The 18,916-nt window shown below is 46.8% G+C and overlaps 1 protein-coding gene across 5 annotated transcripts in view; it reads left to right on the top strand.

The window, feature by feature from the left end:
• Positions 1-18,916, top strand: part of PLD5 (phospholipase D family member 5) — a 421,522-nt gene that overhangs the window by 195,679 nt on the left and 206,927 nt on the right. For 3 of the 5 annotated variants that reach the window (XM_040636060.1, XM_040636059.1, XM_040636061.1), the window contains exon 3: positions 8,560-8,728. In XM_040636060.1, coding sequence (XP_040491994.1) covers positions 8,560-8,728 — 169 coding nt within the window. Of the gene's footprint in view, positions 1-8,559; positions 8,729-14,079; positions 14,127-18,916 lie in introns of those variants that run through there. The other 2 variants (XM_040636062.1, XM_040636063.1) reach the window with 2 other exon arrangements.

The following is an 18,916-nucleotide window of genomic DNA, read 5'->3' as shown; positions in this document are numbered from 1 at the left end:
AACCTTCCTCTTTGGGGTGGTAACCTCTGCTCTCTGATGTGAGTCTACTCCCCGCCCCCCAGAGAGACCCAGGATAAGCCCAGTACCCAATCTAGTGTGTAATGCATGTGAGCACGGACGGGACTGAGTTTACATCCCAGCCCTGTAGGATTCCGTCTAGCCGGATGACACCTGGCCCCTGGGAGCCTTGTTACCCTCATCCCTTGTTCATTCATAGTGATGGGTAAGGTTAAGTGTGAAAGTACTTTTAAACTGTAATACGGGGGCACCTGGGTGACTCAGTCATTAAGCGTCTGCCTTCGGCTCAGGTCATGATCCCAGGGTCCTGGGATCGAGCCTCACATCGGGCTCCCTGCTTAGAGGGAAGCCTGCTTCTCCCTCTCCCACTCCCCATGCTTGTGTTCCCTCTCTTGTTGTATCTCTCTCTGTCAAATAAATAAAATCTTAAAAAAAATAAAGATAATAGATAAATAAATAAAAATAAACTGTAACATGCAGACAAAGGGTCATAGCTATAATTATAATGCTTCCTCTACTGCCCTACTGCCTCTCTCCAAAAAGAAAGCTGTAGTTACTCTTCACTTAATGCAGCTATAGGCCTGGACTTGACAAGGCTGTAGTCTGAACTTTCTAGAATTATGGAAACAGGGAACTGCTGTTGCCTCCTCAAACTCACCATCGTGTTCTTTGCAGCTGTTTCTTCAGAAGTCCATTTAAAAGTTAATGCAAATGAAACATCAAGTGACAAAAAATACGAAAGTGTTCAAAAACTGGAAGAGACATCAGAAGAACACAGGAGACGGTTTGCAGGAGCTGCCGCTGGCATGTATGCAGCCGTGTGAGCAGCACAATGAGTAACGACAGAATAGATAACTACACCTTGCTTAGAAAAGTGAATCCATGAGTCCATATGAATAAAACAACATGTTTTTTAAAAAAATTAAAGAACGGTGATAGGAGAAGGAAAAGCTTTTCCTGGCAGAATAATACCAAATGACAAATATAGCATTAATGACAGAAAGTTATCAACAAGAGAGATTGAGTCAAGAATCAGCAATGGGTGGATGGCAGATCAGTGAGTGAAATGTTAGGTGATAGGCTATTTATAGACACTCTGTACCAGTTACTTATTACTTATAGAGGGAAGAAAGGTACCGTTTAGTGGAGAAATCTGGCAGATACTCCCTTCCCCAAGGGACCAAATTTAGCATCTCCAGTAGGGGGACCACCCAATGTCATGTGTCACCTCAAACGATGCACTTTGAAGGACACGTTACCTACATACTTAAGCCAAAGCTAGTCATGGGGCACTAGTCAAGCAAATCAAATCTGGGAATATTTAGCAAAATGACTGGCCTGGGCTCTTCTAAATTATCAACATCAAGGAAAACAAACAAAACTAAAAAAAAGGCTAGGGAATTCTCATAGACTAAAGAGACCTGACAGCTAAATGCAATGAGTGAACATTATTAAATGGATCTTGGATCTAAAAAAAAAAGAAAGAAAGAAAAGAAAAGAAAAAACTGAAATAAAGGACCTTATTGGGGTATCTGGGGAAATTTGAATATTGTAATAGCACCATATTGATGTTAAATTTCCTGCGTGATAATGGTTTTCATTTATTTGGAAACATGGCTTCCTTGTAAGAAATACACGCTGAAGATTCAGAGATTAATCATCCTGAAGTCTATAGCTTATTCTCAAATGGTTTTCTAAAATGCATGTGTGTGAAATATTATATACGTATACATAACTTTCTTTCTTGCAATGAATATATCAGTCACACTGTACTCTTCTAACAACTTTCCAATAAAAAGTTGGCCAAAAATTATTAAAACAATTAACAATCACTTTACTAATTACTTTAACATTCAACAGTGTTAATCCTTATGCCAGATTAAGAATTATCAGGACACTGTTAGCCCGGCAGACCTCACCGATATCTTTACTGCTATCTTTCACAAGTAAACTCACCCCGACCCAAATTCTTGGATAAAAAAATGAAACCTGTATCTCAGCTGCGTTAAAGCCAACTTCCTTTGGTCTGTATCAATTATTTTCATGTCCAGAGGTGGTCAGTCTTCTACATCGATGCCAGACACTCGAGTATCTTTGGGAAGGTCAACTTCCGCCTTGTCGGTCCTGGGCTTTCATTACAACCAGGTGACCCCCAAATGAGGGAACAAAATCTGCATCGTTCTACTTTGAGTCCGCATCTAGTTGTATTGATGAACTAAGGGGCCCTTTGTTCAGTTTCCTTAATTAATGCCATCAGAGAGCTAACAGGTGTGCAGTGAAAGTCACTGAATTGACCAGCCGCACACCCACGTATGTAATCAAGTCCTAATAAGTGCTCCATTGCGGGAGGGCAATGAAAATGGATTCACCATGAAAAAGTCACGTGGGTCCTCACTGAGAAGCCTCCTTCGAGCCAATACACGTAGAATCTTTGTAGTGACTGCTACATCAGTTTGAGAACCTCGAGAAGATTTTAATTAATCATGTAAATTTTCAGACTGTAAGTTACTTAAAAAAAATCTGTCTTTTATTTAGTGCTTCCTATGAAGCTGGCTCTGAGCAAAGCACTTCACAGAGATTATCTCCTATAATCTTCATAGTAACTTTTTTTTTTTCAGAAACGGAAACAGATTTGAAGAGTTTAATCATTTGTCTGAGGTCACACAGCCGATAGCTGGCAGAGCTGGATTTTGTCTGCCTTATAATGAATCCTTTACTCGTAAATATTTCTCTATAATATTCCCAAAATCAAGTGTGAATATAAATATATATGAACATTCTTGCATTTGCCAGCATCCACACACCATGTTGTAAAGCCAGCAAATGCAGGGACTGCATTTTTCAGTAGCTTAGTCGAAGGAAATTGCAGATAGTTCTTTAAGAAGATAAAATATGTTTCTGGATTGAAACAGAAATTTTGATGATCACGTTAAGTTTGGAATAAATACATACTATTAATAAGAGCAGCTAGAGTTCTATTTTAAAAGCTATTAACAATGTAAAATGCATGTTTTAAAATGTATTTATTCCACTTGAACTCCCTGGACTCACGGTTCAAATCATTTGCAGTTTATCTCAAAGTACCGTAAAAAGAGGCACAAAAAGGTTTTTGCTGTATTGGGTCTTTGTATATTCAGCTTCTCCCCTTGTTGTTAGGTGTCAGAAATAGTGCTAAGCCTTTGGGCATCGTCTCTTAGAGAGGGTGCAAGCAGGCATTCCAGGGATTTGCCCAAAGGTGAATTTTAATGAGGGCTGCCTCCTCCTTTCCTTGCTTGCCAAGTAAGAGGATAGGGAGGGCTGTCAGTGCATGGAAATGAGTTCTGCCTGTATGCTAATTAGACCGAGGCCCTGGAGAGTAGCCAACTGTTGGCCCTTAAAGGAAATAAAACGATAGGTCACAGAAATAAGTCCTTTCAAAGCTGATTTCTAGAGGCAACTTCTAGCCAGGCATGGGAGACCAGCGCTGTGTCACAGAGGAGGCATCACGGTCCCCAGGTCCCGGGGAGGGGAGACGTGAAGAGGTGAGCAGGGTCCTTGTACAGGGGCTTTCCCTGAAATTCGTTACCCATGCACCAGTGCGTCTGCAGACCGGGGGTGGTGTCTCTATTTTTATTTTTAGTATGAAATCATAATTGACTTTGATATTCAGGAAGAAACAAACAATGATGATAAATTTGGTCTTGTGTGGCTTCTAGACAGTTTCCCTCCTCCTCTTCCAGTCTTTCCAGGCCTTTCTTCTTGTCTTGCTCACCTGGCCCACTTTCTCTACCAGGAGGAAGTGATTACACGTTTCCCGTAACTGGCTTTGTCCTAATTCTCTTCTCTCGAAAATCTCTCTTGGTTATCCTGCCCACTTCCGAGGCTTCAGTAATGGGGAAAAAAATCTTACTAAAATGTGTGCGAAATCGGAAAAAAAAAACAGAGTAGATGATGCACGTCAGTGAGGAGGGAGGAGAGACAGAGGCCTTTACTTGGGGGTCGCAGCCTTGTGATTTGGGGGAGCAAAGATACTGGGGGAACCAGGAAAGTATCAGGATCACGTGGGGAAAGCAAGAGGTTTCACTTCACTGTCCTCTCATGATCCAAATGCCGCTTGCTCTGTGGAAATTTTATGAGCAACTGCTCGTGAAACCGTCGTCGGGTGTGGCCCAGTTCAAGCGTTTGTTAGTTGGGAAGGACCATGGAACTTTGAAATGGAGTTTGTTTGTTTTTTTAAGATTTTATTTGTTTGAGAGTGGGGCTCGCTCCCAGGGCGCTGGGATCATGACCTGAGCCAAAGGCAGACGCTTCCCCGATGGAGCCCCCCAGGCGCCCCGAAGTGGAGTGTCTCATGTGCAGAAATGTTACACGATTCCACGTGCGTTACCAGGCTGGGGTGCTCTGGGACCCTTCTGTGACGGCCTTGAGCACTCCGGGTGGCCTGATGAGGGTGCAGTGCTCTGAGGAGCCCTTCCTTGGCTGATGTGTTTATGTTTTAATTAATTAATTAATTAATTCATTAATTTTCAAAAGATTTTATTTTTAAGTGATCTCTACCCCCGACGTGGGGCTTGACCCTACAGCCCTGACATCGAGAGTCGCACGGTCTACCGACAGAGCCAGCCCGGCGCCCCGAACTGTGTTTTTAAATGCATACATTAAACACATAGGATTGCAACCAATAATGTTGAAATACAGTTATCAAAATATTTTTTTAAAAATCTGCGAAGGAGTAAGGTCTATCTTGCACTACTTATTCATGAAATGACAAGATCTGACAAGCCCTAGAATTTCAGAGCAGTGCTGAGGACGTGGAGATGTTGCCGGTAACGGTACCGTGGTGTGCAGATCTCGCTGGTGATGAACTCACAGGGGATTCTGGTATTGCGGTGGGGTCTCCTGTCCCGTATTCCTGTCCTCGCAACTGAAGGGAATGGTACATTGCAGTTGGAGAGCAGGGAAAGTACAGGCCAAGCTCAGAGAGTCCTGTGAATTCTATCCATGGATCCAAGGGTACGGACACCTGGTCTCAAGATTTCTAGACGAGATTGGAAATCCTCGTTTGCCTGCCTGCCAGGAGCCCTGGGGCGCGCCATCAGGGGAGGGGTGGCGCAGAGCCAGCGACAGGTGGGCGGTTACTCCCCATCCCTCGTCCCGTCTGTTCCGTGTATCTGGGCTTCTCGAGTCTCCTCTTGTCTTCCTCAGCACGCCTGTTATATCAAGTGAAATGGAAGCTCGTCACGTCTCTGTCAGCAGCTGTTGTGTGTTGGGGTATTTCTTGTCAGAGGGGTTCTCTCTGGTATGATTTCTAAATATAGTCTCTAGGGCCCCTGGGGGGCTCAGTCGGTTGAGCATCGGGCTCTTGGTTTCGGCTCAGGTCCTGATCTCGGGGTTCTGGGATCAAGCCCCACGTCAGGCTCCGTGCTCATCGGGGAGTCAGCTTGGGATTCTCTCCCTCTTCCTCGCCCTTCCACCTGCTCTCTCTCTCTCTAAAATAAATGGATGAATCTTTAAAAAAAGATAAATAAATACAGTCTTTGGTTACAGGGGAGGCTGAAACTGCTCATTATCTGGGGTCCTTCCCTCATGCTTCTATTAACACAGACGATTGGACTTTAAATGTGGGTAGAAGTTAAAAATACCCAACTTCAACCTCTGTCAAAGGTTCTGAAGTAGATTTTAAAAAAATCCCTCTCTCCACCTTTTTAACCTCATGTCACCTTGGCTTCCCAAACACCATGCTCTCCTGGACCTCGCTTGCCTTCCTGCCTCTGTGTTGGTCCCTTCTGAATCCCGATCTGTTGCACACTCTACCAGCCAGAGAGATGTAGGCATGCCCCCCATGGTAGGCTTTAGGCTAGTGTTCTCTTCGTTTTTTCCCCCTTGATGATCTCTCCCAGTCCTTGGTCTACCTCCTTCCTCATGTTCCTTGTCCGTTTTAAGGGACCCCATCCCCGCCAACTTTCCAGTAGTTCTGATTTCAGGGAAACTCAGCAGAGATTCTCTGGATACTTCCTGTGCCCTGAGCAATCGGTTAGGCACTACGCGGCTGTGATATGGAGCCAGTGGAGCAGGTCTGTGCCTTCCCGCACCCCACAATCTGTCAGGGAAAGCCAGCCTTGAACAAGTAATTTCCAGAGCACGAGTAGGATAGAGGGGGAGTAGCAGGTCATGCAGGGCTAGGTAATAAGGGAGAGCTAGCCTAGTTTGAGGGGGTAAGGGAATCTCTCAGAAGAAGTACTGTTTAAATTAGGACCTTGTTGGTTAATTGAGAGAGAGTAGCGTAGGAATGGTGGTTGGGAAATCTGCATGAAATGCCAAAGTCTAGAGAAAATAACAGGAAGGAGCAAAAGATGTCTGGTGTGGCTTTGGTGTAAAATTGAAAAAGGGCGTTTGAGTTCAGTGAGGCTACGAGGAGGCAGGACCGGACTGGTAAACACTCGCCAACCATCTTAGGGGGTTGGGGGCATCTTCTAAGGATGGTGGGGAAGCCCTTAGGAGGTGTTCATCATGAAGCCGAGTGCACAGGTTTTCATTCATGAATGATTAACCCAAGTTCAGTCTGGAACACGGCTGGGAGGGGCAAGAAGCCGCGCAAGGAGGCTGGGGGACATGGTGACGGTCGCCCTCTTGAGAGACGGCGTGTCGACCCTGGGAAAATCTCGGTCACCCTGGACTCCCGCCTGTTCGTCCTCACCTTCTCCGCAAGCCCATCCAACACTACATCTTTTCACACTTGGTTCCGGAAGCCGCGTGGCCGGCACGCCTCGTTTTATTCCCGCTGACTGAACTCAGACTTCTCGTTTTCCTTCCTGAGCTGGCTCAGCCGTGCCTGCTCTCCACCGACATTTCATCTCCGGGTCTTTCCTTGCAGTGGCACGCGGGGGGCCCGAGGGCGAGCCCCTAGCGTCCTTGGCCGCTCCCCAGTGCACCGAAGCGAAGCCCAGGCGCCTCTTCCTGGCTCCCAGCCACGGTGTGGTCCCTCCTGGGGCCGTCCACCCTCTCCGCCAAGGCAAGCTCCTGTCCCTCCCACCTCACCCCCTCCTGGGCTCAGCTCACACACATCCGAGGACACTGTTGGGCAGCCTCCTTCCTCCACCTGAGCTCCTGTCTCTTCCAGCTCACCCATAGATGCATTTCAAATCCCACCTCCTCCAATTCCACAGGCCCCGAGCCCCAACCAGAATCCACCTGTCCTTCCTGCCCGCGCACGGTGGTGCTTCGGATGATGCGTTCTCTATCTAATTAAACTTCTCACTCCCGTTTCACCATTTTGTGGAGTCTATCTCCTGTTGGAATTACTATGTATGAGAGAGGCTCTCTCTGGATCGTAAATTCCGGGGGACTAGGGAGATTTGTCACGGTCATTTCCGTGCTGCCTGTCCTGTGCTTATCAGACCTCAGCAAATGTAAAATTTGATTGCAGATGGTGGTGGGGTGATTGGATCCCCAAATTGCGATGTCTCCGGGTCACATACCCAACCCCGTTCTGGCTGTGACAGTCATCAAAGGCACACGGACTTTTGTTTCTAAAACAGCTAACAGTTTTAGTGAGGAGTGCTGGTTTCCGTGCTGAAAGCCCAAATTCATTCTGTAGGTATTTCTTGAGCCCTAATTATGTACCCAGCACTGGGGAGGCATAGCGGTATACGAAACGGGTCTCTGTTCTGAAAGCATTTACAGGTGTGCAGTTTTCCAGCAAGAGTTGCAGGAGAACTTACATTTCTGAAACTGGGGAAAAAAGAGTTCATTCCTTTATTAAAACATTATGTGTCCCCTGGCTAACTCAGGAGTGAAAACCGCACCGTCTTCACCACCATACTGAGCAGAGCCAGGGGCAGTGTATGTGTTGTCAATAGACAAGGAAGTATCAAAAGACAAAACACATTCATTGGGATACTTTTGTTGTATTTATTTAAGCTTTGATTATTGTGATTTTTTTTATCCATTCCTTATCGCCCACTTTACTAAAATCCTGCGAAAGGCAGGTTTTAAATATTTCCTTGTATCGTTTTATGCTTTTGGCTGGGAAGTATCAGGATATGTGAAGCAATAATAACAGTACATATTATTTTTATTTTCTAGTAGTAAAAACCTCATATTTCAGTTTCTGAATTAGTTCTATATACGCCCAACAGTGTCCTAGAAACTGGAAGTATGCAAAATGTAACTTATGGCCTAAAGTAGCTCGCAGACGCACTGTTGTGTATAAGACTTGCATTGCTATAGGGAGGAAGGAACATAGGACTAGGGGAAGATACTCGTGTAGGAAGTTCTGAATTTTTCTTTCAAGGCTGGTTTGAAGCTGGACATTAGGACATAGACTATGATTTCCTTAAATGGAGCAACACCTGGGGAAAAACAGCATGAACTCTTAGAACTGGGAAGGTTGGCAGAGGGGAAATGTACGGGGCCTTTGGTGGGAAATGTAAATCATGAGGCACATACCTAATCGGACAGAGTGAACAGTATTTTCTAGATGTCTCTGTATGCTTGCGTAAAGATCTGTGCCTTCAAATTTGACTGGATTTTGTTTGTTTGTTTTTCAAAATCTTTCCTAAGAATTGCCCTGGTGGAAAATATCCCTGAAGGCCTTAACTACTCAGAAAATGCACCATTTCACTTGTCACTTTTCCAAGGCTGGATGAACTTACTCAGCATGGCCAGAAAGTCTGTTGACATCGTGTCCTCCCATTGGGATCTCAACCACAGTCACCCGTCGGCATGTCAGGTAAGCTGCGTCCTGTGTGCGGCGACTGTACTTACGCGCGTCCCGGCCTTCGTGTGCGTGCCTTCCCTCTCCAGCTCAAGGTCTCTTTTTCTGTCTGCCGCCCCCCACGGTATCCGAACATTGTTACGCTCACACGTAGGTGCTGTCGTTGACCCTGCGTTGCTCAGCTCCTGCTGGATGCCCGGTTTTCAAGGGCAAACCCGTGTTTCGTCCGTGCACACGCGGCTCTCGATGCAGCATTGCTGGCTTGGACACTTCGGGGGCGCGGTTCACGCCGGGTGTCTGTTGACAGCACGCCCCCCCGACTCTGCTTTGCGACGCCTGCATGCTCGTAGCGTGAACCCCGTGCCTGCTTGCCGAGGCATTGACCTGGTTAATGGGTGTTGTAATTCGCCTTGAGGACCCAGAGCCAACTTCTTTTTTCTTCAATGGTGGAATCGAAATTCCCAGTATAGTTGTCTATTCTCGGCTGCGTCCTATTTGAGTGAAGAGGAGAGAGACGTGTGCTAATGTCAAGAGCAGCTTTTAGAAATCAGAGGGAGCAATCTACATGACTCTGGATGCGATGTCCTGGCGCTAGGAGAGTGGTCCCGGGCATCCGCAGCACGTTCTTGTTTGGTTTCTCGTTAGTTTGTGTTGGCACGACCACGATAGCGCTGAGCCGCCCGGGGGTTCCACCCGTGTCTGACCTGCACTCACACGTCCTGTCTGGGTCGAGGGTAAAATCAGTTTTGTCACCGTATAGGAAATGCGTTGGCATTAAGCCTATAATCACTACCTCGTCGGTGCTTTGAAATCTTTTCTTCAATGGTACTATTTTAAAGTCAAAGGATATCAGAAAACAGGTAAAAACAACCAAACAAACCCACAGAGGTTGTGCGGGAGAAGAAAGTACGCTGACTAACTGTGTTCTGTACTTTCTCCCTCTCCTGTTTACACAGGGAGGTCGGGTATTTGCTGCTGCATAGATCATTCCAAAACTTCGTGGTATCAAAAATAATAATCATGTATTTAGTCGTGATTCTGGTGGGGTTTAGCAGAGAGAACTCGTCTCTGATCCACACGGTGTTGTTTGGGGTGACTGGAGTGTCTGGGGGCCGCCTGGGCCTCTCTCTGCATCTGTCTCTCCCCCTTCAGTAAATGAACCTGAACACTTTAAGGGGTGCCTGTATCCTAAAATCCAAAAGCAGAAAGTATGAGGCCTTTTAAGATGTGAGCTCTGGGGTCCCAGCTGCTTCCATCCTATTCTAGTGCTCAGAGCAAGTCACAAGCCAAGGCGGGAGGAGTGGCATCTATACGGGAATAAGGAGGATTGTTGGCAGACATCCTTGGAAATTATATACCACAGTCCACTCTGGCCATAGCGATCCATACCTCTATCACATACGCTAGTCACGCCTCACCCCCCACTACAGCAAGGCTCAGGATCCAGGATCTCCTCATCTGCATCAGGTCTGGATGGGGATGAGGCTCCTCACAGGGGCTTCTCCTGATTTAGAAACCTGGGAACTAGAAGACAAGTCCTGTGCCTCCCGACACACCCTCCCAACCTGTAACGGGGAGGCAGGGGTAGGAGAACTACACTAGATACTTTTGTTTAAGGGGCAGGGGTGGGGGATGGAGAGCACAGACCAGTCCTGGGCCCATAGCAGTTTTGAAATCCAGCCCATCCCACACCGCCAGGCTTCCAAACTCTGAGACCTGGGAATGCTGCCGGGCTAGGATCTAGTTCTGCTCCCTAACGCGCTTTCCTAGTCTGGGGCTCTCAGAAGCTCTGCGCTCCCCTCTCTGTTGTTCTTTCTTTTCCATAAGAAATCGCCTGTGTTTGCTCCCCACTTTCTTAGTTGACTTCCTGCTGGTAGAAACTGAGGCCCTAGAGACCTCTGTTGATTTTTTTTTTTTTTTTGAAGACCAAAATGGTACAATCCCTTCAACCTTTGTAGATTTAATTTGTATCCAATCATCCTCCACTCTGTTGGCAAACACCCTGAGCCCAGACTCTCGGCAGTATGGCTTCTCTACTTTGCACTGTGACTCAGGCTGCTTTCAGGCCTGCCCCCCATAAAGTTGCCGGGAGCTCTTGGTCTGGCTGTGGGGGCCTGTGGACTGGCCTCCACTTGCAGTCTTTCTGAGATCTTGACAACGAATCCTACTGCCACGACTCTCGGTTCATCTTTATCCTGAGGCCATTTCTGACTCGCAGAGTATTTTGCCATCGAGCAACTCTTCAAGATTCTCTGCATTTTCTCATAGTTAACATATACCACGAACACCTTGGTCACCTGCCTGGACAATCTCCTTAGCCAGGTCCACAAACCCAGCAGTCGCCCTTTCTGTTCTCTACTTCAGGGCAGGTGGTAGTGTTGCCGTTACTTCTTCAAGGCTCCAGAAGCCATTTCTTCACTGTTCCTCCAGCCTGAAGTGGGAATGAGATTCCAGCGTCCACAAGCAGCCAGTCCCAGAGACAGTTTATGTCCTTGCTACACTAGTTTTTATTTCAATTTTCTGTGTGGTGAAAGGAACAAGTCCAAAACTTAGTAAGTATTATTTCCTATGGTTCCGTGCACAGGAAGCACAGGTTTTCGCTCCAGTGGTGTTGGCTGCGGTCACTCATGCGGTGGTTTAGCTGGGACAGTGGCTGCATCTGGACTGACTGTCTGGGGGTTGGCCAGCTCTCGTTCTCCCCAAGTGGACACTCATCACTCAGTAATCTAACTGGGGGTTTTTGTCGGGCAGCTGGATCCCGAGAGGGCAAAGGTGAAAACTGCAGGACCTCTGAATTCCTAGGCTCCTAGAACATAACTTTGGCCACATTCTGTTAGTCAGAGCAAGTCACAAGGTCAGCAGCCCAGTCCCAGGGGAGGGGCAAGAGATTCTAGGAGAGGCATGCCGGTCCAGGAAAGGGAGAGTGTTGGCAGCCAACTCTGGAACAATTCACTACAGCAGGTTTGATGGTGTTAGCAAGACATCGTTCAGGTTGTCTTTCCTGAGTCCTGGACAAGACTTCCAGAGTTTGGAAGCCTGGCCGGCTCGTGGCCACGGAACTGAACGGGAACTGCACGCTGAGCCTGCTGTATGCTGGGGCCCAGGCGTCCATGCTGTGTGAGCCCCAGGCTGTCAACCTCGTGGGCACCCCTGAAGAGCTGGGGGTATCCAACACACAGTGGGAAGATTGGCATTTACTCTTGGACTTGGTTGAAGTTGAAGTCTTTTCTGAAATGCTGTGTCCCCGGAATGATGGATTTTTCTCCCCAACTACAAAGTGATCTTGGCTAACTGGCTTTATTTTTCCCCGTGGCTACTATTTCCCTCTGACCCTGCCCTCAATCCTGGTTAGCTTCCAGGATTTCTGTAATCAGTCTAGACTGGGAGTTGATGAGGAGGTCCCAGGGAACCTATAGCATTCTCCAGGGCTGCCCATTAAACCCATTTGCAGGATTCAGGGTGTTTTGGGGACTGAGGCAGGAAGCGGAGCATCTGGTAGTCCTGGCCGTCTCTGGGGACTGGTGCATGGTGGTTCAAACCAGTGGAACAGGGGTGCTCACATGGCTTTGTAGGGATGTAAAGTCCCTGGACGGGTAGTGTAGGATGGGCATGACTCTCAGAAGCCACCTGAGGACCTCTGGCCTCTCCTTGCTTTTAACCTGACCTTTCACCCTAATCCTTCAGGCGTGAGCTAAACTCTCACTACTCAGATTGGCCCTGGGACCCGAAACGTCTTTATTACCTGGGAGCTTATAAGAAATGCAGAATCTTGGGAGGATATCAGAAAATAGGTAAAAACCTATTTTTAGGTTTTTACTAAAGCCCCACCCCAGCCCTACCCGAATCAGGATCTCCATTTCAACAAGATTCCCAGCTGATTCATATGCTCGGGGTTTTGAGAAGTTTGAGAAGTTCTGAACTACCGTCTTCGGCTGTCTTGTTCTATAAGCCCAGCAAACCCTCCTAGGTGCTCCCACTATCGGGTAGAAGGGGGAGTCACAGAAAGGCTCTGTCATAGCTCATGGTTAGTATTCAGTACCGCTCACGGAGCACGAATGAGGTTCTGGGGCCGTTTTGAATAACAGTGCCCATACTAGGTGCTCGGTAAACGTTTGCTGAGTAGTTGTTGAATGGATTGTGTCAAACAGAAACAAAGCCACACACTGGATCAAGTTCTAAGGACAGATTTAACCCAGGACTGTGTTTTTGCAATAGGGAAGAGGGTCCGAGTGAGCTGAACTGAGATTTGTACAGAGATGATGGAGCATTTTTCAGGGAGAATGAGGGAGGGAGGTGGGGGACAGCAGGGGCTTCAACAGGACCAGGGAAGTCAAGTTTATTAAAGTGGGGGGAGGGGGTTGGCCCATAGGAAGCCCATCGGGGGTTTGCTAATGGGCGCTTATCACAGTGAGGCTCCTACCCTCCCACAGAGACCGGGAGACAGGTTTTGGCAGGAACAAACAGCAAATTCTTTTGGCAAAACCTTGAGCTTTCCGAAGCAGGCACTTTAAGGGGCAGGGTCATCCTGGGGATGTGGCCTCGAGCTGTTGAAACTGTTAGCATTTTGTTCAAGCCTTTTGATGAGGGATCCGTGGAGGGAACTGGGTGGGGTGGATGAAATCAGTTGTGCTGAGAGTCGGCAGTTTTTATAAAACAAGGTTGGGGCTGGGAGAGAAGAGGGCTCAGAGGCGTCCGGCTGGAGTTTGGTTAAGGAGGGAATATTTGTTGGTCGCATGACTTCAGAGGGAATTAAGGTGGGCCTCACTCATGTGGAAGGAACACCACGCCTGGAAGCTTCGCTCCGGTCACTCCAGCAACTTGTTCCCAGTAACCTGGCTCCTACTGAACTCACAGAGCACCCCTCGAGGAGGACACCCCAGTTAGAGTGAGGTCTTCTGGTGGAGTCCTCGTGCTCCCNCACCTCTCGCGGCCCCAGGCGCCCTGCAGATGAAAAGCCCTCGGTTTCTGCAGAGTGCTGGTTGTAACTTCCCGCGTCTTCGGAGGAGAGCTCCGCGTGCGCAGACAGCAAGCAGCGAGGGGCTTCACCTGCTCGCACATTAAATGCATTCAAGCCGGCTGTGCGAGCCATGTGGGCGACAGCTCTTCCACCCCTGCCTCTTCTCGGCACTGAGTCCCACGTCCTGTGCGGAACGGGGATCCGGTTTCTGCAGAGTGCTGGTTGTAACTTCCCGCGTCTTCGGAGGAGAGCTCCGCGTGCGCAGACAGCAAGCAGCGAGGGGCTTCACCTGCTCGCACATTAAATGCATTCAAGCCGGCTGTGCGAGCCATGTGGGCGACAGCTCTTCCACCCCTGCCTCTTCTCGGCACTGAGTCCCACGTCCTGTGCGGAACGGGGATCCCTGGGGACCCGTGAGGCTTACAGCACTGTTCGGAGGGTTCCGGCCTCAGCAAGGTAGTGAAGTTCTCCTCTTCCTCCGGTCGGGTCCCCTGGGGGCCAAGGGATGATGCTGAGAAACCCCGTGCAACCAGTCTCTACTGGTCGAACACCTTTAAGGTGGGGGGATGGGCAAAATAGGTGAAGAGGAATAAGAGATAGACGTGCAGTGATAAAATCAACAAGTCGCGGGGTGTGAAGTGGAGCACTGTAGTGGTTGTGTTGTGCGGTGATGATGGTAGGTGTTGTGGAGTGTGTAGACTTGTTCAATCACCGTGTCGTACACCGGAAACTAATATTATATACCAACTAGACTTCAATTTTTTTAAAAAGCAAGTGGAAAAACAACAAAAAACGAGGTGATACAAATTAGAACGTCTGCCTTGCCTACCTCTGTCCTGCAGAAGTGCTAGGATTTTATGTGGGTGCCGGACTTCTAGAATTTCCAAGCCACACCGGGAAACAGGAGTCTACAGACAGGTTTGTGTGCTGGCAAGTCAACCAGGCATCAGCCTTGAGAGAAAAAGCATAAAGGAAAGGGCAGTTCTTAGATTAATACCATCTTCACAAGAAATTCATGCTTTTGTAGTATTGTACGTGATCACATTTGACCCTCTCAAGGGCCAAATGACGAAAGCAAGCCATCAAATATTGCTGAGGTCCCCATGTGCAGGCCCCGTTAAGGGTGTACGGGATACCCAGGATCCCTGCCCTCATCCTAGCTGAGTTGAATCTATTGCACTAGGATGAATAGGAAAATCTTGAAAGAAAAACAAAGACACAAAAGTAAAGAGAGAGCAAACCTGTGGAATGGAAATGGTGCTTGGTGCCTGATTGGCTCCATGTCCCATCTTCCCCCAGGCCACCCTCGACCCCTGCAGCAGTATTCGCAAAGGGACCCAGGAGAACTCGTCTAAGTACCACATGTCTTGGGTTTTAAAGTTTATTTTGAAAATAGCTGGTTCCCTTCTGTCCTCCCCTCCATCCTGCCAGTGGGGGGTCACTGTGCCGAGGTCGGGAGTGGGGCAAGGAACCCGAGTCCTGAAAGCAGGTCCTTAGGGCCAACTTTTTCTCTCCAGGTGCCATGTAAGGACGCTAGATTCTGTTCTCTTCAGGCCACTAAGTTTTAGCATTCGTAAAAAAAGAAGGTACTGGCTGAATGCCTACTTGCTCTAAGTTTTACCTGATCTTATCTTTCAAACGCGATAGGAGATTCAAGACTCTGGTTTCAACATTTAGCATTGTTCCAGACAAAACACTAAAGGACCCAAATTTGTAGCAAATTCCACGGCAGTTTTAAAGTTGAGCTGCTATGGTAAATAACGGGGCATTCTTGATATGTGAATATGGAATATGTGCGCCGGGAAAGAAATAACATGTACTTTATAAGCACTAGCTTGTCAGTAGAAAATGCAGTGTCCCAAATACAACTATACTGGCCAAAAAAAATTCAGAGTTTGGGTGGCCAATCTCTGACCCTGTGAGCATGCTTTTATGTTTACCAAGACCTTATAAATATTGGGATGTAGTCATTGGCTTATTACACTCCAAAAAAATGCTAAGAAGAACTTTCGCACTCTAATAACCCAAGTGAGCAAATTAAAAAATTTTTTAAGATGTTCCAATACAATGAAAATTGGCCCAGGTTCACAGCTTATTTTCCATGGATATATTTTTTAAAAGAAAATCATTTTATTTTGAGGAGTAGTATAGCCAAACATGGTATTTTATTTGTAAACCAACACAGTCTGAGAAGTCCTACATGGAAACCATACATGACACCCAGAGAAGCAGGAATCGTCACTGAGATTTGGCCCATCTACTTATTATAGTACGACCATAAGCAAGATGCTTGAGGAACGGTCAGTGAGTGGCAGGCAGGCCCCAGCTCGGCAGAAAAGACGCACCGATCAACGTGGCCATGACATCTGTGTTTTCTCTGGATGAGAAGCAATTTTGAAGGGTGTGTGATGGTCGTTACCCACAGGGTGATGAATGTGGGACTTGTGTGTGTGTGTGTGTTTATAAACACATTCATAAAAATGCATTTTTAATCTGTAGTTCTAAGAGGTTGCTGCTTTAATTCCTGCCCTGAAGAACTCCTCTTGTCTTTTCCACCTTTCACCACTATTGTGTTTCCTTCCATGTGCAAAGACACTAGTCAGCGACTTTCCTCTGTGTGAAAGCTGTGTCAGGGGCTAGTGAGCTCTGTGGTTCCATGGTAACCGTACTTTAAAATGTAATCAAAATACGTGGTTGGGCAAAGGATTTTTGTTTCTTTGTGTCCAGATGATTACTTTAGACCGTGAAATACTGAAATTTCTACGACAGTGTGATTGCTAATTTGTGGGATTAGATGATGGGGATTTATGAAATCAAGACCGTTCAGGAAAAGCCAGGGAATGTGATTTGATGATTTCAGAGCTACCTGATTCATTGGGCAAAAAACCCCAAACAAACCAAAAAAAATAGAATTCTGTTCTCTGTGAGTTCGCTGTCAGAAACCAAATGAAATAATTAACGAGCTGCAACAACTGAATCTTTGAGATGCATTCATATGAAATCAATTAGTTCCTTTTCCACCGTGAGTCATGATTGCCAATCGAGGGCACATCACAATTCATTTTGAAAAATTAGGGTTTTAAAAACGTAATGGTATTCGCTCAGTTTAGTGAGCAACACGGAGGAAAGTTCGGTGAGCCAAGGGCAGTAGGCGGTAGGCAGACCGCAGAGGTGAGTGAGGAGGGAGGGGCTCAGGTTCCCTTTTATCCACTTGCCCGCTGCTGGACCTCGAGTGAGACGCTGAGCTCTGTAAGCCTCGATGTCAGCACCGCGCCAGGTCGCAGAGCCCACCTCGTGGGGCGTTGAGTAGATCACACCAGTTAGTGCACGTGAAGAGTACAGAACAGCGCTTGGCCCTCTTAGGAGGTGCTTGTTAGGACCGTGAATGTCGTTTGTGTGCACAGGGCAACTCCAGTTCAAATCCGCGTGATTTTACTAACAAATAATGAGTTCTTATACGCTTTACGCTCTGCTGGAAGCTGGGATGGTTACCACGTCAAATTAAAAGAGAAATGTAGTTTCTAAAAATATGAAGCCCCGGGTAGATAAGAAGGATTATGCAAATTATCTTTGTATATACAATTGTAGCTTTCATTTATTAAGTACAAATCCTTACACAAACACACATGCACACAGTCTTGCTGTCACCCATCTGCTCATGCACACCCGTGTGCCTGCCTGAACACACACGGATCTCTGGATTACTGACATCTTGAATCTTGAATCCACGGGCAGTCATGTGGTCTTCTCAAACCTAGAGCCACTTCTGATTTTTGTTGACTGGTCAGTTGGTTGGTTTTCTGCTCCTTGTTTTGGTTTTAAATCAAAGAGCCCCACACTCCGGCAACATTGAGAGATCTCCCCCTTGATCTTGATGGGCCAGTCTGCTGTCATGGGCCAGGCCGTTGCAGCCGAGTGGGACTCCTATCTTTGGGCCATCCTGCCGCCCACTCACTCCTTGCTAGCAATATTCTTCCTAACTGACTACAGATGTAGGTTAACCTCCAGCCAAGGGTTTTGTTTTACGTAACTTAGAACCCTCTTCCTTGTCCCATTTGTTTCATAGCCGTGTTGCTGGCTGCTTCATAAATGGCATTATTAACATTTTCTATTAGAATTGCTGTAGAATTCAAGCCCTCCTAGGAAGCCTGCCGTCTGGAGGGGTCAGCTAGGGCTCTGTGCTCTTGGGTCTCCGCCATCTTTTCCTTTCTTCCTTTCTTTCCCACCCCTCCTGTCTCAAAGTGGGTCCATTCTCTCCCCAAGTATTGAAGGAGACTTCATTCATTCGTTCATCATGTACACAGTCAGCGCCCACTTTGCAACACAGGGGTATCTCTGGAACCAGGAAAATCCTGTTTTGCCAGTGTCGTTCCCATGTAAACATCTGAGAAAAGTACCCAGTAATTTTGCAGTCTCGTCATAATATTTAATTAGAATTTTTTTTTCTTTCTTTCTTTCTTTCTTTTTTTTTCTTTCTTTCTTTTCTTTCTTCTTTCTTTCTCTTTCTCTCTCTCTCTCTTTTTTTCTGAATTTTTTTTGCAGTCTAGGAAAAAATAAAATCACAACAGTTCCTGCTTTTCATTTTGCCTGAAAGGATGAGCATGGTTGGTGGAGACTGGATTCTTTATTCTTTAAGCAATTTAAACTCTTTGAGCCTGTGGCAATTAAGAGTTTGGTGCATTGTAATTGGTAGGTTCGCAGGAGGCTGCCGGAGAAAAGGGAATCTTGTGTTACAACCTGAAAAACACACATTTCACCCTTTGTTTTGATGTAGATCTGGGGGCTTGCATGCATTTTTACTATATGATGGCCAGCTTCCTGTTGTCTGGTTTTGTTTTTAGTTTTTTGTTTTTTTACAGGGGTATAGGGAAAAATAAAACATGTAAATTAATGAAAGCAAAATTAGGATGCATACTAATGCTCTGTCAGTTGGCTCAGTTTAGAATTTGTGCCTTTGTTTATTTTCGGTTCTGAGAGTTTGGCTAGTGGAAAAGGCACACCCGCAGCATTCTTCAGGAGGCCCAGACTCCAGCGGGACAATCACGGGGTCTACACGACCTGTCGTTTAGTGGTTGTGGCCACATTGGGCAAAGGTCATAACCCGTCGATCCTTGATTAACTCATCTATAAAACGGGTATAACAATGCCAGTCTCCTTTGATGGCTTCGTAAATCTGATTTAGATGTGCTTGTAAACCAACAGATAACAGAGCTCATAAAAGTGAGTTGCTGTTTTCATTTTTATTT

Source organism: Ursus maritimus, unplaced genomic scaffold, assembly GCF_017311325.1.
Source record: "Ursus maritimus isolate PB19 unplaced genomic scaffold, ASM1731132v1 scaffold_2, whole genome shotgun sequence".
NCBI lineage: Eukaryota > Metazoa > Chordata > Mammalia > Carnivora > Ursidae > Ursus > Ursus maritimus.
The sequence above is the reverse complement of the archived record's forward strand: the minus strand, read 5'-3'. Positions and strand labels throughout refer to the sequence as shown.